The 16,245-nt window shown below is 43.6% G+C and overlaps 1 protein-coding gene across 10 annotated transcripts in view; it reads left to right on the top strand.

Annotated features, from left to right (window-relative positions):
* tmcc1a (transmembrane and coiled-coil domain family 1a) overlaps nt 1-15,981 on the top strand; it is a 47,447-nt gene extending 31,466 nt beyond the window's left edge. For 9 of the 10 annotated variants that reach the window (XM_073470012.1, XM_073470009.1, XM_073470014.1 and 6 more), the window contains 4 exons: nt 8,249-8,506; nt 8,738-9,429; nt 11,068-11,203; nt 13,681-15,981. In XM_073470012.1, the coding sequence (XP_073326113.1) occupies nt 8,249-8,506; nt 8,738-9,429; nt 11,068-11,203; nt 13,681-13,995 (1,401 nt within the window). In that variant the 3' untranslated portion in view covers nt 13,996-15,981. Of the gene's footprint in view, nt 1-6,466; nt 6,609-8,248; nt 8,507-8,737; nt 9,430-11,067; nt 11,204-13,680 lie in introns of those variants that run through there. The other variant, XM_073470017.1, reaches the window with a different exon arrangement.
* Nucleotides 15,982-16,245: the final 264 nt, after the last annotated feature.

Below are 16,245 nucleotides of genomic sequence, written 5' to 3' on the forward strand. Positions count from 1 at the left end.
CTTCACAAAGCTTTCTCACAACCCCTCACTCCTTTGCTCCCTCTCGCTCCGTCTCCCTCTCACTGACAGCTCCTGGTGGGCTCTTTTTTTCCTGTCTGCTCCCTCGCTCCCCTCACATCCGTCCTCCGGGTCTCTGCCTCTCTTTCTCTCCCTTCTGAGGATTTTATCCCCGACGGATTCTTTGAACACTTAACTTCACAGTAAACTCTTCCTGCCTCCATCCAACCCGGCGAGCCTTCATCCGATTAACCGCCTCGGCTCCGTCACCCCAAACCCGCTTCAGACGGACCCTTTGCTCCAGAGGAGTCCTCGCTCTCCCACTGATGCACGTGGGAGTCGTGCTTAGCGAACCGCGTACGTGTTCCATAGGCTCTCTGCTGGTTGCTGTGCACTGTGGAGCGTGTGTTAGCACTGAAGCGTGGCCATGGGCTTTGAGGAGCATCTGCTCTGTGAACCAGCAGCACAACTCTCCCTAGACTCTGCGGCTATCAATAGTCATGGCACATTGCTGGAGGGACAGAGCACTCTATGGATTCTGGATATTCAATTAAGCCACCAGTAATTCCCAAGAGTCCTAAGTGGAGTCTTTGTCCAGTGGACTTTGAGTCAAGTGGACTTTGTTTGGGAGAAGTGTCCTGAGTGATGAGGGTTCCTCCAGGGCCAGGGTCGTCCCCTCATCTCTCCCGGCTATGGTTGTCTCCCAAGGGACATGCAAACAGATAGACAGAGCCAACAAAGTTCCAGTCAAAGCCGTGCGCATGCGTCTCCCCGCTATGGAGGTCATCCTCAACCTAGTAACTGCTGACACCTCTCCACATCTCGCCACCACCGTGAGTCTCCGCCTGTATTTAGTGTGTGTGGTCATCATTTTAATCATTTCTGTTTTGGGGTTTCAGACACTTCCCCTTACTGATTAATGAATCCAGTGCAAGTGCTTACATTGATGTGGTGTTTACAGTATATGGCTACTCACCTGTTAAAAAAAGGATATGTTACGTGTCTTGTGTGTTGTAACTAAATACAGTACCGTGTTGAGCCCATAAAAGGCGTTTCAGAGACTCAGACGTCACAAAATCTGGTAGGAGACCAGTCTTTGGTGTGAAAAGGATTTTGTCTTGAAATCACAGGGATGAAAGTCTTTGTTGCGATAATGGGGCCCTAGAAAAGCCTTTGTTTTTGTTTTGTTTTTCTCTCCCTCTCTCTCTTTTTCCCCAGACCTGCACCCTCAGCTGCTGATGTGTGTTTCTTTCTTTTAGATGTGAACACGAAGGGCTTTTCTCACACCCTCTGAATTCCTTAGGAAATGCACTGGCAGGCATTGGCTGTATGTGTGTGTGTTGTGCATGATTATGTGTGCAGCTAATTCATAAGTGCATGTGTTGAGTAAACTGCCTCTCGTCAAGCATGACGTTATGTAATTTTCCATATCCAGTGAATGGGGGGCATTGTTGCCACATTGGGTCCCCTTAAAGGACACAAAAAGCGGATTTCCATTAAAAACGTCTCTTTTGTGTCATTTTCAGCAGTGCTTAATTTGGCATGGCTGAGTGGGAACTGAAACCATGAGGACATGAAAAGAGGATGGCGAAAAAAACAAAAAGTTTGGGGTTAAGATATGCCACAGATTTGTCTCGTGCACTGAAATAACTATGAATAACGAACAAGCTCTTCACTGTCTGCTTATGTCATCTTTGTTCCACTGCCCCAACCACACACCTTCAGATGCAAGCTGAATTTTTATCCGTTTGATAATGTGGATCACTAAGTACTGTCATGTTGTTGCTGTGACAACCACTTTCTGATCCCCAGACTGCAAGGTTAAAGATCAAACCAACTAATCAGGACTGTGAAGTTCAGTCAGTCAGAGATGATTGGCCTCCCTGATGATGAGGTCAGAGAGATACAGGTGGCATAAATGGAGAGAAGACAGCCTCAAATGCAAAATGATAGTTTACAGGTGGATGGATCACAGAAATCACTTAGACACAGCACTAAGCTGACACCTAAAGACCCTGCTTCTTATGTCCATCATGGATCCAAAGTCCCGTCCCTCATGAATATTGGACTCTGTAGATAAGCGGGGTCAGAGAGACTGCTCACCCAGCCTTCAGCTGCTAAAACTTCGATATGCCCTGACATATCAGCGCTACACCTTTTCAACAATTCAGTTGTAATAGGAGAGGTGTTGAGCAGAACGGATTTCCCAGAGAGAAGTTAAAGTATCGTGGTAGTATCACTCTTGCATCTCGGCACGTGAAGCCGCTGCTTCACAAGAAACTTGATCTGACATCACAGGAAGCACACAGTCACTCTGCAGGAATGCGAGGCATAACAACCAACAAGGTACTGTACTTTTGTACTCAAAAACTTGACCTTGACCATCAAGAACATAACTTTTTTTTTTGTAAAAAAAAATAGAAAGCAGGTAAGATAACAGGCATTGCAGACCACAATGTTTATATCCAAAACAATCACAGCGCAGCTCAATGCTTCGGTTTATGACTGCCATGTTTACGCTAAATACTGCGTTAAACACCATTATGTAAGCTATAAGTCTAGAACATAACAAGTATTTTGGTGATCTTGTTTCATTCTCAAACACATGGTATAAAAACCCATGCATCTTTAAACAAAGATGAACTGTGTTTCAAATTCCATTCAACCTGACCTGGTTGGGGTAAAGATATCAATCATTGTGTGACAAGAAGCTTAAGACTGTGTCTGTTTCCACTCTTTGACTATCAGAACATCTTGACTTCAACTAAACAGGATCTCACCTGAGTGATCTGACAAAACAGCAAACCCATTAAACAGGAAACCGAAGTAAACGTGATCTCATGTCTGAAGCACAAAGGAAAGGAGAACTGAGAAATCATCCAAAATTTATAGGAAATGGTGTTATGACAGCATCAGGCCATTTTCTGCTCTATGACCTACATTGAGCAGGCAGGAATTTGGGGCATATGTGTGTCCTGTGTGGCTGAGAAAGAGATTGGGCAGTACAAGATGTTCTTGTTGCCTCGATCTAATTATGTGTGATGCATATCTAACAACATTAGCCCGGTAATTCTTTCCAAATGCCTTTTTGTGTGAGACATACATATGGCCATAGGATAAGCTTGCCCTGGTAGACGGTCTTCCTGGTATTACGAGGTGGTTGGACATACACCGGTTGTATATCTTGCCCACCACCCCCATCATTGTTTAAAAAATCTATACTTGGTCGGAGGACAGATGCAACAGTTACAAACTGCAGCAGCAGCTGAGTCAAAGCAGAGTAGCAGAATTCACGTTTCACTTGTAACGTATGTGACAACAGTTGACTGACAAGACGATGGCGGAGACTTGCTGTGCAAACGAAAAGCAAAAGCAGATTTAAAAGGTGCAATAAGTACAAATTTTGATTTTAAACGTTAAAAAATTACCTGAAATTATAAACCAAATGGGAAGAAAAAACAGCTTTAATGTTATGTCATCTATGTTGCAGAGGTATCCACTGAAGTTAGCATGCTAACCACCTAGCCTTGTAATACTACTCCGAGCTCCCAGCCTGGACCCCTATCTGCATGGCTAACTGAGCTAACTAGCTAACGGCAGCTACAGTTAGCAGTATTTAGCAGTTAGTCTGCTGATATGCCATACAAAATATAACAAGTGTGCAACCTTTTGCTTGTGGCTCTTCATCTAACAGCTCCTTCTTCATTTACTCCCACAGAATGAATAAAACTAGTTGCTAACGTTTTGCCCAGCAGACACATTTTTTGATGAAGGTAGCGGTGCTAAACTCAGTGAACATATTGCATTTCCTGTGGCTAACCTACTTCAAAATAAAAGTCAAGTTTCACCAGTTGAATGCTTTTAATGGGAAGGTGCAGCTGAAGGAAATGTTCGATTTGCATTATCACTAATTTAACACAGCACTCTAAAGATAGTGAGCACCCCGGTGTACTGGGTATTACCACTGTTGTCACAAGCTTAGTAGTCGGTGGGAAAATTCCGTCACCGCAGCAACCCTACTGTAGGTCTGAGTGTGTAGGTTCGGCTGGGCATTTCCCAGGCCTCTGATGGATCTAAAGTAAGTCAGGGTTGCCCTTTCACGGCTATAACCAGTTTTACGTGGATAAGAGGCACATTGCACAACCGGGCCCACCAGCAGGCAGACCCAGTTTGGGACATGGGTGGAGTGAGAGCAGACTCTCAAGAAGCCATAGGGCAGTGGACAGGTCCATGCAGACCCCTTTGTCTTTCTTACTGATAATCAGAGTGGGATCAGACAGCCCTCCCCCCATTACAAACACATTCTCAGCCTCCCCCGTGAGGCTGCACAAGCTTCAGTGATGCAGTGCCTGTCGCTTCTTGCTCCAGTGGCTCAGCACATCAACATGTTTGGCTGTGTTAACCCAGGGAAATTAGCCTAATCCTTCAGCTCACCATCTTTAATTACATGCATGATTAGTCCCAGAAAAACTCGACCATTTGGGGGATGACACTGATCCTACAGACAATTTGTTCGCTAACTGGAACTTTTTATCTGCATCGGGGATGAAGCATTGCTTTGCTATGTGTGGCAGCATAACAGCATGAGTCTGTATGAAAATGAGATCATAACTGTGCAGTGACGAGTCATAGAGTAGTAAATGAGATGTCTGTAGAGCTGTAAAAGAAGGTAAACCACCTGGCAAGATCAGCTATGTGGTTCCTTCGTTTACGTAACTGAGAAAATCTGCTTACAATGAATTTATTGATCAGTGACAGGGCGTTGATTTGGTGCCAGTGTGTACTGGTCACTAGGTCCTCTTATCACAATATCTAAACCCCCTATCTACTCTGTATTGCAGGTAACTCCAGTTCAGGGTTCAGCAGATGCGTCCTTTGCCCTCTTTATCTATATCTTCACTCAGAGGGCACACATTTGGTTATTCATATAATTTAATCATCTGTAAGACGAGTGCAAATTGGGACATGTTCACATATCTTCACATGGGTGCTCATATAGATGAAACGGGCCCTTCATTCATGCCCGCCATCATAAAGCTATTAATACTGTTTTGTTTATAGCCGAGAACAGGCCAGGTGCTGCTCTCAAACGTCACCTCTCAGTTCTCGGCAGAGGCCCAGCAGGCTGTTCCAGTCCTCTGATTCATTTGATCAGCTTGGCTGACCATCAAGAGGATTTAACAATGATTACTGTACCCAGCATTTGTTACAGTATGTAGAACGACTCATGGATATGAGCCTTCTTGTACAGTAATCAACTTCTTTTTTAAGCCAGATAACCTAAATAGTTTGATGGTTTGCCAAATCTGTAGTGTTTCCCAGTGCACAGAGGAATGTGCCCTCCTTGGCTAAGTGTAATGTGTGTACTGGTAAGAGATGTCAGACTGGTTTTTCTTGCCCTCTGGTGCTCCTCTCTGTATGCTAGCACAGGCACAGACACAAAGACTGGGAGCCGATATAGTTTCAGATCTGGGCTCAGACTCCCAGTCTTCCCTGTGGCCTTTTATTCAACTTGATTAGAGGATTTTTACTTTACACATTGACTGCCTGGTTGCACTTCTGTTCTATGACCTTGCCTTACAGTTTAAAATGCTAACCTGTATTTAGACAATTTGTTGTCCAGCTCTTGCTTGTATGTAATAGTTTTATGTTTAAGTTGTTAATGCCTGTTTCTGCACTGTCCTGTTATATGGTGCACTGGAAGAAGGATCCACTTCACTAAAAGTGGCAATACTACAATATAAAAACAGTCCATAACATATAGAAGTCCTATGGCAGACTCTATTTCTAAACCAAAGTTAGCTACTGTGCTCTCTGTTGGTGCTGGTGGAGCGAAGAGAAGCACTGAGACGAGGCAACCGAGAACGTGCATAAAGTGGACTGTCACATTATCATCATCATCACATTAATCAAAACATGCAGATTGCCACAAATTATAGAGCTATTATGAGCGAAATACACAGCAAGTATTAAAAGTATAAATTGAACTATTATTTTTTGCATGTATGTGAAAGTAGTATTTTACTACTATAGTACTCAAGTATTAAATACTCAATTTGCCCTTAGCAGAGTACCTGAGTTCATGTGGGCGTCTTAGTTTCATTCAACCGCTGCTACAGAACTTGAGTCAACATGCTTTGCCAGTAAAGTTAATTATTGGAGAAGTGTGACATAGAGGTAACAGTTGTAGTCTTGTTGGTCTGCTAGTGTCTGTTATTTGGAGTTGTGGTGATATTCTTGTATGTTTTGCTCTTTGTGAAGTCAAATGAAAAAGTCCCTGACTGTGGAGCTATTTCTGCTCTGGGGGTGATTGACGGCTGCCTGCCGTGCAGCTCAGAGGGTGATGTCATCCCTCAGCTGGGAGGGGAGGGGAGGGAGGGGGCGGGGCTTCCCAGCTGACAGAGTTCCAGGTGCGCTTCAACTTTCACAACAAGCCCGGCGAGTTGGAGCGGCAGGAGGACCCGACGAAACTTGAGGAAAGCGGCGCGGAGATTTTATTTGATCTGCTTGATTTAGCTGTTTAACTTCACTGAGCAGATGAAAATACAAGGCTCGCTTTTATTTCTGAGACAATGCACTGGGAACAGTTTCTCCGCTTGACTAACGGAAAGGTGAGCCGCTTGTTACGCACGCCGTGGTCGCTTTTGTGACAGAAGAAGATTTATGAAAGAGAGAGACAGAGGGGGTCAGTTTGGTTTTATTTCTCTGAGGAGGAAAGGAACTGTAATCTGAACTTGTGGTTTCTGCCGGGTGCGTTGTGGTGTGTGTTGTTGACTGTGGTGTCCGTCATCAGTTAGTCATGCTGTTGCGCATGCAGGTGAGCCTCCGGTGCTCCTCGTTATGACCTGTTATGGAGAGGTGATACCGGTATGAGTGATGGATGCCAAGCTTCTTCTGCTCTCACTCTTACCCCTGGTCCTCAGCTTTTCTGGGTCGCTTCAGTGGTCCTGTGGTGCGCTGTCGGCTCCAGCTGCTTATTCTGTGTGCATGTTAAAACGACAAGACGAATATTTTTGATCACAACCCCCCTCCTGAAACACGATCAGCCCCAGCAGTATCGCAATGTTCTGCCTGTTGTTCCCCTGAGGTGTGTGAGGAAATGAGTCACATCAGCTGCCTGTGATTGAAGGTGCTAGGTTCATCTTCTTCTCAGGTGGAGTTTATCTAGTTGTGGGAAAAATACAGGAAAAACCCAATTTAGATTCGTTTTACACAGATGTTTTGTGGCTTATAGACAAAATCTGGTCAGTATCTGAGAATGCATCACACAGAAATATTCTTAATCTGTGAAACTGTTGTAAACAAAAATCTAATATCCTGCAAGTCTTGTCTCATATCTGTGTTCTCTTAAACAAACCAAAATAGACTTGGCTGCTACTGTTTCATTCTGTTATTGCCTGTTTAACAAAAGAAAAGAGACTTGCAGTTGGCAAATAGCTCTGAACTCACACCTTGAAGAAGACGGAATAATAATAATAATAATAATAATAATAATAATAATTTTAGACAGACTTTCATACAAGAAATACAGGTCAGTGTAAGTGCTTTACATCAAAGAAAATACCATAATTAAGTGCCATAATTAATGTAAAGTAGGGTGGAGAATGAAACCCACATTGATGATAATAGTTAAAATAAGATGAAAGCAAGAATGGAATAGAATACATAAAATGCACGACAAAAGATGGAAAATAATACTAACAAAGATCAAATTAAAAATGGAGAACATAGAATGTTTTTCAAAAAAGTAAAATGCATCATTTCAAAGCAAAGCGCAAACAAAAGCTTCAGTCCTGTCTCAGTAAAGTCAGAACTCATTAAAGTCTAAAGTGAGGAGATGCATTCTTAGCTTTCTTTTTGAAATATTTAAATGTTTACAGTAAAACTATGTTTAAAAATAAGAATTGAGTCGTGTATGGATAAGCTGGAAACCATAACTTATTTTTTGTCTTCTACTTTCTTTTCTTTGTGAAAACCATGCATGAAACAGTAATATTTTGCATCTTCCTCTTCGGGGAAACTGACCGCGAGTGGCCTTTTTAACTGTCTCAAAATGCCCTCCGCCCAGGCGACTGGCTGCAGAAATGCAGAAGCCTCTGTTTTTATCGTGTGTCAGCAAAATGACTAAGAAGCCGCAATATGCAGCTCACGCTTTTTCTTCCCTCTCCCACCTCTTTTGTTTTCCTCTTTCATCCCCAATTTCCTCTTTTGACCCTTTACCTACTCCAATCTCCCTCTCTATCTTCTTCAGATCGACCGGCTGGAGGTGAGCGGGCTGGGCCAAACACCCCTGGCAGTTTCATGTGGGGCAGACGGTTCGTTCCCAGGAGGTGAGGATGGCACCCCAGATCCTCAGCGCACTAAGCAGGCAATCGCCCAGCTGCAACAGAAAATCCTCAAGCTCACGGAGCAGATTAAGATCGAGCAGACAGCCAGGGATGACAACGTTGCTGAGTACCTCAAACTGGCCAACAATGCTGACAAACAGCAAAGCACAAGGATCAAACAGGTAAATGAGGAGCTGCTGCACTTTATGAAACTGTTTATGTTTATTGAGGAGATGAATTGTCTTCTGTTTCTAGGCTGGTAATTTCATGTGGCAGTCAGTGCAATAACGCTAAAACCTGTTTGTCCAGTTTGTTTGTCCCCACAGGTAGAGAAGAAACACCTTAAAGAGTATCATTAATTCAGTGTAATGGTTATTCCCCTCACTAATGAAAACCTGTTCTGTGGCTTTCAGGTTTTTGAGAAAAAGAACCAGAAGTCGGCACAGACCATCCAGCAGCTGCAGAGGAAACTGGAGCACTACCATCGGAAGCTGCGGGAAGTGGAGCACAACGGTATCCCACGCCAGCCCAAGGATGTTCTGCGGGACATGCAGCAGGGCCTGAAGGATGTCGGAGCCAAAGTCACGGGCTTCAGTGAAGGCGTGGTCGACAGCGTGAAGGGAGGCCTCTCCAGCTTCTCCCAGGCCACCCACTCTGCCGCCGGAGCCGTCGTCTCCAAACCGCGAGAGATCGCCTCGCTGATTCGCAACAAATTCGGCAGCGCTGACAACATCCCCTCGCTCAAAGACTCTCTGGACGACCCCTCAGTGGAAGAAGGTGTGACGGGGGCTGGCGGGCGTTCACTGGGCAGCGCTGGGCATCACCTCCAACCCAGTCCCAAGTACGGCAGTGAGGACGACTGCTCTAGTGCTACGTCAGGCTCAGCAGGGGCCAACAGCACCACAGGGGCCCCTGGAGGTCCCCCCAGTTCCAAGGGCAACACACTGGAGAGGAGTCAGAGCTCGAGCCTTGACATGCTGCTGCAGGAGCTGCAGGAGCTGAGGGACGGCCAGGCGAGGCTAGAGGAGAGCCTTGATGGTTTGAAGAGCCACTATCAGAGAGACTACACGGTTGTTATGCAAGCACTGCAGGAAGAACGCTTCAGGTAAAAGAGAAACAGGATGTGTGTTTCATACATTCTTGAATCATGTCCAGTGAAGCTCAAGAAAACCCCTAATGGTCCACCAGTGTGTAATCAGGAGTTATTTTTGGAAACTCTTCTTATCAGCACAAAACCTTGACTTGGACCTCCTCTTCAAAAAAATTTAGACTTGCAGAGAGGTGCTGCTCTTATACTCACTTATGTGCCAGTGTCCCATGCATCATGCATATTTTGAGTGGCAGTCTTATTATTCTCCCTTAAACAGTATTACTATACTAATAACTAAATCTTTCCCCACAGCATTTAGACTGAACTGTTAAAATGTAACTTCCCTCAGCGCTGCATACAAGAAAAGACAGCATTTAATTAAATTGAGCACTTCACAAAAATGACAGACACACCTGCTCAGTATAGGTGTGCTCTAAGTTAGAAGATCTTTGGCGTTATTTCAGCCCTTGTCCCATGTCTCACACGTCTCTGTGCAGCCTTTTGTGTTGGTCTGTCTCTGGGCAGCTGACCTTAAAAAAACAGCCCTCTCATTCCTCCCGAATGCTCTGACAGGAGGGCACAAAGATAAAGACGACAGAACAGGGGCAAGGAGGGGAGATATAGCGAGTTGCTCACATAGCAAAAGAAATATGAGCATTTTTCTCCCTAAAATGTCCATCCAAGACCAGACCGGTCTGTGTTTGTCCTCCAGGACCAAAATAATAGCCAACAGAGCAGAGTGACCACTTCTCAGCCTGCCTGCTGGGAATAATAAATCATAAAGCAATCGTGTTTCTAAATAGCTCCGCACAGACTGAATCCATCCTTTGCAGAAATAAGAAATGCTTCAAATTTCTTTTAGTAAAGCTTCAAATAATGTCTTTGTTTCTGAATGTAAAGCTGAAACAGTTTACCAATCAACTGAAAACTGATTAGCAACAATTTTGATAAGCAAGGGATTTTTTTTTTTAAGCAAAAATGCAGAAATTCACTTCCATCCTCTAAAATACTTCTTCTGTAATAGTAAACTAAATATATTTCCATTTTGAAGACATTGCCTTTGGCTCTGGGATAACACAATTACCTCCACTCTCTATTTTCTGACATGGTACAGACTAGAGCTGCAACAACAGGTCAATTAATCGATTGAAAAACAATTGAACGATTTTATTATTATTTTTATTTTTCAAGCAGAAATGTCAATCATATGCTGGTTCCAGCTTTAAAATGTAAAGATTTGCTGCTTTTCTTTGGAGTTTCTGATAATATGAAAAAAAAAATGTAAATATCATTAAAAAGCAAACAAACTGAGGCAAACATATACAGGGGCTCTTTCCCTATCTATTCTTGCCCAATGTGGTCCATCCTATTGCATGTACCTGCCAAAATAAACAGCAGTATAGAGCCCTCTCCTCCTGCTGACCCCCTCCAATTGGCCAGTCTCATCCTGCTGTTTCTCTCTGATTGGCCAGCTGGATCAGCAGATGAGTAAGCATGTCCTAATCTTGTCAGGGCAAGTCATCAGTTCAGTCAGGTGCCTTGTGGTCAGATGCCTTCAGGGTCTGTTTCTACTAATTCCAGCATGTGTTTCTTTTGTTTAAGCCAATTATGTCGCAGACTCTCACGTGCGTGTTTTCCTCCGTCTGTGTTCAGGTGTGAACGTCTGGAGGAGCAGCTCAACGACCTGACAGAACTTCACCAGAACGAAATCCTCAACCTCAAACAGGAGCTGGCCAGCATGGAGGAGAAGATCGCCTACCAGTCGTACGAGAGAGCCAGAGACATTCAGGTCTGTCCGTCCGTCAGGCTGACATCCGCAAGCACACAGCTCATGTCAGAAATACATTAACCGCTATTAAAATCAGCTTAGCCGGAATGACATTTTCTTGTTCTCTCATTGTGTTTAAAATTGGACGTTCCAAAGCCGGCTGTCAGCCACACAAATGACTTGTCAGAAAGGGGTGATAAGAAATTTTAGAGGTTAAAGCAAAGTGTTCAAATTAACGGCCACTTCTTGTCCTCACTTCTGACTGGCTGTGACATATAAAACCATTACAAAACACACACAAGAAAGTTTTGAGTTTCTTTAATTTATATAGCACCTTAAAGGCGAACGCATTTGGGCCAAAGTGCTTCACAAAGACAGACATATAGTATGTAAGTAATAGTAAGGCAAGATTAAAATAGAAGCAGGCAAGGACAAAACATGTATGTGCATAGCAAATGTTAAGGTAATACAGCAATATAAAAACAAAGCAATTTAAACCATTATTTAAAAGATCAAGATCAATACAATTAAGAGCTAGGAGAATAAAAGTGGGTCTTCAGGTGCATCAACAGACTCAGCCTGTGTAATGGTCTCTAGATTACATTCTGTATCTTCTTCCTACCTTTTCCGAAGAAATAAGCAACTTAACTTAGAATTTAATTGATTTTTTTTTTTTTACTTTTTATATAATCAAATAAAGTTAAATTAAATAATTTAGTATTTAATTAAAACTCAAATCAATATCATCAGATGTCATTTTGTCCTTGTCAGAAGTCTACTTTTGAAGTGATGCTATCGTCGTCACTTAATGGCATTACTAATCCGTGCTCCCTGACCTGACAGCCAACAAGATGAACCCAATCTCTTCATACGCTCAGCAGCCGCTAATTAATATAGAGGAGCTTCTGTTAGCTTGAGCAGCAGAAATGCTAAGATAATTCTGAACTATTGTCAAAATAACATAAATGACAGTTAACAATGGTACATTTTTGAGTTTTTACCATTTACATTTTGTTGTAAATTGCATTATATATATTCTTTTTATTCTATTTTCTCATTTAGAGAAAAAATAAAACTGCTACACTGAACTCAGCATCTCTATTTTCTTATTTATTTAGTATTAAGCTAATGTAGGCTGCTCAGACTAAATTGTCACAGTGTCGGTCTTGAGTGAAGTGAAAGTGGTTGCGACTGTAGCTCAGGAGGTAGAGCGGCTCATCCAGCAATCGAATCCCCGACTCCCCCAGCTGCACGTCGATGCATCCTTAAGCAAGATACTGAACCCCAAATTGCTCCAGACGATCAGCACCTTGCATGGCAGCCCCAGTGTACGAATGTGTGTGTGAATGGCTGAAAATGACAAGTGTTGTAAAGCGCTTTGAACGGTCAGTAGACTGGAAAAGCACCAAAGAAATGCAAGTCCATCTACCATTTACCAAAGTCTGAAGTAGTCACACGCCCTCCCAACGGTCAAAGGCATTATCTCATTGTTCTTGTTGACAGTGTAAACAGGAAGATGAGACGGAGAATCCAGCCAGTCCATCTGCTTTTATGTTTGTTCACAACAGAAGCATTTCCTTGTCACTGACACACATCACTTCTGTCCTTTCCTGTTGTCTATGAGGGCTCAAATGTGTGTGTGTGTGTGTGTGTGTGTGTGTTCACGTGTGTCTTAAGTGCCCCTTGACTGCGTTTCTTTAACCCAACAGCAGGGGGTGGTAGAGGATGAGACATGAGGAGAGAGGAGTCGAGGCAACAGGCATTAAACAAATAAGACATCCGTGCCTCAGGGCTGTATTTTAAAGTGATGTCAACTAACTGTATGATGTCATCTTAAATAACTTATACAGCTGATGGATACAAAAGGAAGTCACAGATGGTCACGGATGCACCTTTGCACCCTCACTCATTGCTTGTACAGCTGCCTTCTCTCTCCACGCTCCTCTCGCCTCAAGGAGCATTTTAGGGAATTGAGACATCCTTCAATATGGCGCGCGAATATCGATTTTCAGGTCACAGGCAGGAGGATGGAGGAGAGAGTAGACAGGGAGGCAAAATGTAGAGAAATGAGATGGGTCCCATGTGTCTTCTTTGTCTTGTATTATTATTTCCTCTTCTGTTTTTGTTTTTTAATGGCAGTTGGAGTACAGCTTTTAGGCAAATTAACTCCACTTACTGAATCAGAATGGTTACGCTCTCGCCCGCTGACATATGCTCTCGTCATAGTGTGAATGCCAGACACTGCACGCACCGAACCATGACATCCGTACTGTGATGGTTCGAGACAGAAGCGTGTTCCGTTACACCCCTTAAAATTAAAATGAGTGAAGAGAGAATTTGAATGTTTTCGTCCCTAAACAGCCTGTAATTCTACCGCTGCTAAATTAGTAATGTCCAGTTTTGATCGACACAGGTATTATTTTAATTGTGTCTAGACATGCTTGGAGAAGGTGACTTTGCTGACTCATTATTATTTTTATTTTCTGTGTCCTCTGCAGGAGGCGTTGGAGGCGTGTCAGACCAGGATCTCTAAGATGGAGCTCCAGCAGCAGCAACAGCAGGTCGTCCAGTTGGAGGGGCTGGAAAATGCCACGGCCCGGACCCTCCTGGGAAAACTTATCAATGTGCTGCTGGCCCTTATGGCTGTCCTTCTGGTCTTTGTCTCAACTGTGGCCAACTGCGTGGTCCCCCTGATGAAGACACGCTCTCGCTCGCTCTCCACCCTCCTCCTCATCCTCCTGCTGGCCTTTTTGTGGAGAAACTGGGACGCTCTCTCGGGGTACACGCACCGCGCTCTGCAGCCACCGGGATGACCACATTGAAGCCAGCACCTGTTGCTTTGATGACACCAGGCGATGTTACTGTAGCTGCCGTCGTGCAGGGTTTGAAAAACGTGATTGCCGTTAGGATGGCTGCGTGGCCGGGCTCTGAAAATTGGGCTGAAGACATTCGGACACGGCCTGGAATCATGAAGAGGAAGAGTAGAGTTGAAAACACTCATGATTGTCATTTAGGAAGGACGAGACTGTTTACATTTCTTGAACATGAACTGTTGTGTTGCTACCCCTCACAGAACGCAACACTGTACTGTTTTTATCCTTAGAGTTTAATCAATTATAATGTATTATTTCTAATAATATTATTTTTATTTTCAATGTTATTTTATTCAGTACCATGTAGCATTTATGCTCCTCTCGCTCTACATGGAGGGGAGTTTAGTCAGGAAACTGGGTTGGCTGTTCGCCCTCAAGGCCCAGTCTAATTGTAGAGACATGCAAATGTGATAACGTGGTTGATTGCCTTTAGGAAGAGAACTCTTACCTAGCTGTGATTGGTAGATTTGAACCACGGCTGAAAACCTTCCTGGGAGTTGCTCCTGTTTTGTTGCTGTGATGAAATGGAACATTTTTTGAAGGACTGACCAGACAAGAGACTTTTTGTGCTTCCTCACCATTTCTAATAGAAACGATCACATGCTTTTACTTATTCCCTTATTTTTTTTTTTTTTTTATAGTAAAACAAGAGAAACTGTTCAACAGGCGAGGTTATGAATGAAACACAAAGACGGACTGGGCCAGCATCAGCAGCAGCACAGGAACACAGAGAGAACATCTGGTTATTGTTAAGCATCTGCAGTGTGTGCAACATGCAAACAATGGTGCATGTTTTCATTAAGAAAAATGACATATGACCCAACTTTGCTTTTAAAAATCAATGACTAAAGGCCACTGGCCAAGTAAAACCAATTTGCCAGGATAATTGCCTCCCCACCGCCATATTTGATGTGATCAAGTTAGGAAAGAGACTCACTGGTGCTTATCCAGCTCCATCTCAGTTGGAACAGGAATGCTGCTGCTTCATATCTACAGTGCAAGTCGTCTCCACTGCCATGACAGTCAAATGCACACTGCCTGTATGTGATACTGCTCATCAGACTTTGTCCCCGCGTATTCTCTCTGTAGCCGTCCTTCTTTTTCTACAAGTGCACCGCTATCTTATGGTGTGATCACTTAGTGCCAAACCTTAGTCTACCCGGGGATGCCTGAGCGCCCAAAGGGTCCAATCTGAGAGGAAGGAGTCTTGCTTTTATTCTCATATGTCATGAATGTCTTGCTTGGATGTCAAGGTTGTATCTTTTTGGGAGACTTAACCTTTGCAAGGGAAAAAAATCTATTAGAGAATTCACAATCTTGACTCCAGATCTTCGGTCCTTGACTCGGCGTCAACACTTTTTTAAACTCTTTCTCATCCAGTCAAGGACGCAACAAGATGACCTTGCACATTTTTAATAGTTCACCCCGCATTTCAAGCTGAGACGCTGATTTCCTAACCGATAGCGAGATCGTTCTAACTGTACAGCTGCACTTTAGCACACGCGTAGATAACATGTAGGTCAGGCTGAGGCTCGAGAGAGACCTTTGATAGAGGCTTCAAAGGTTGTCACTCTTAAGACGGCAGGCCTCTGTGGGATAAGAAGAGTTGACTCAGGTCAGGATCACTGTCATCCTCCTCTCAAGATGAAACACAGAGAGAGGATTTTAGTTCATTTCTCGTTAAAATGTCAATAAAATTGATTTCCTCTGAAGCCGAACATGCGATTTAAAATGGCAGTAAGTAGGTTTAGAGATGTATTTCATTTCTGCCGTCAAAGGTGCAGCAGACAAGTTGGGAGTGAGCTGACCTTTGACCTTAGCTTGACCTTGCAGTAACAACTGATGTAGGGTTGTGTGCTAAACCACTCCAGTGCCTTCTGATGTCCTTTTCTAAGTGTGGAATAAATAAAGTGCATTCCTGACTTACCCATGAGCCATTGCTGTTTCTTAACACTGACTTGCTTGATTTAATATAAATGTGTGTTGTTATTTTTTTTTTTTTTTTGGGGGGGGGGTAATACTCATTTTGTTGTCTGAAGTCACCTCCTGCAGGTTCGCCGTGTGTCCACTAGAGGGAGATCTGTTGCCTTGTATGTTCTCGGATGTTCTCTTTCCACCCATGGCTTTGCAAGGCTGTGTAACGTTTGTGTGAATGGTCTGCTGTGAGGGAGGCGGGGGGTCTGAACGCAA

This window comes from Pagrus major, chromosome 7 (genome assembly GCF_040436345.1).
Source record: "Pagrus major chromosome 7, Pma_NU_1.0".
Taxonomy (NCBI): domain Eukaryota; kingdom Metazoa; phylum Chordata; class Actinopteri; order Spariformes; family Sparidae; genus Pagrus; species Pagrus major.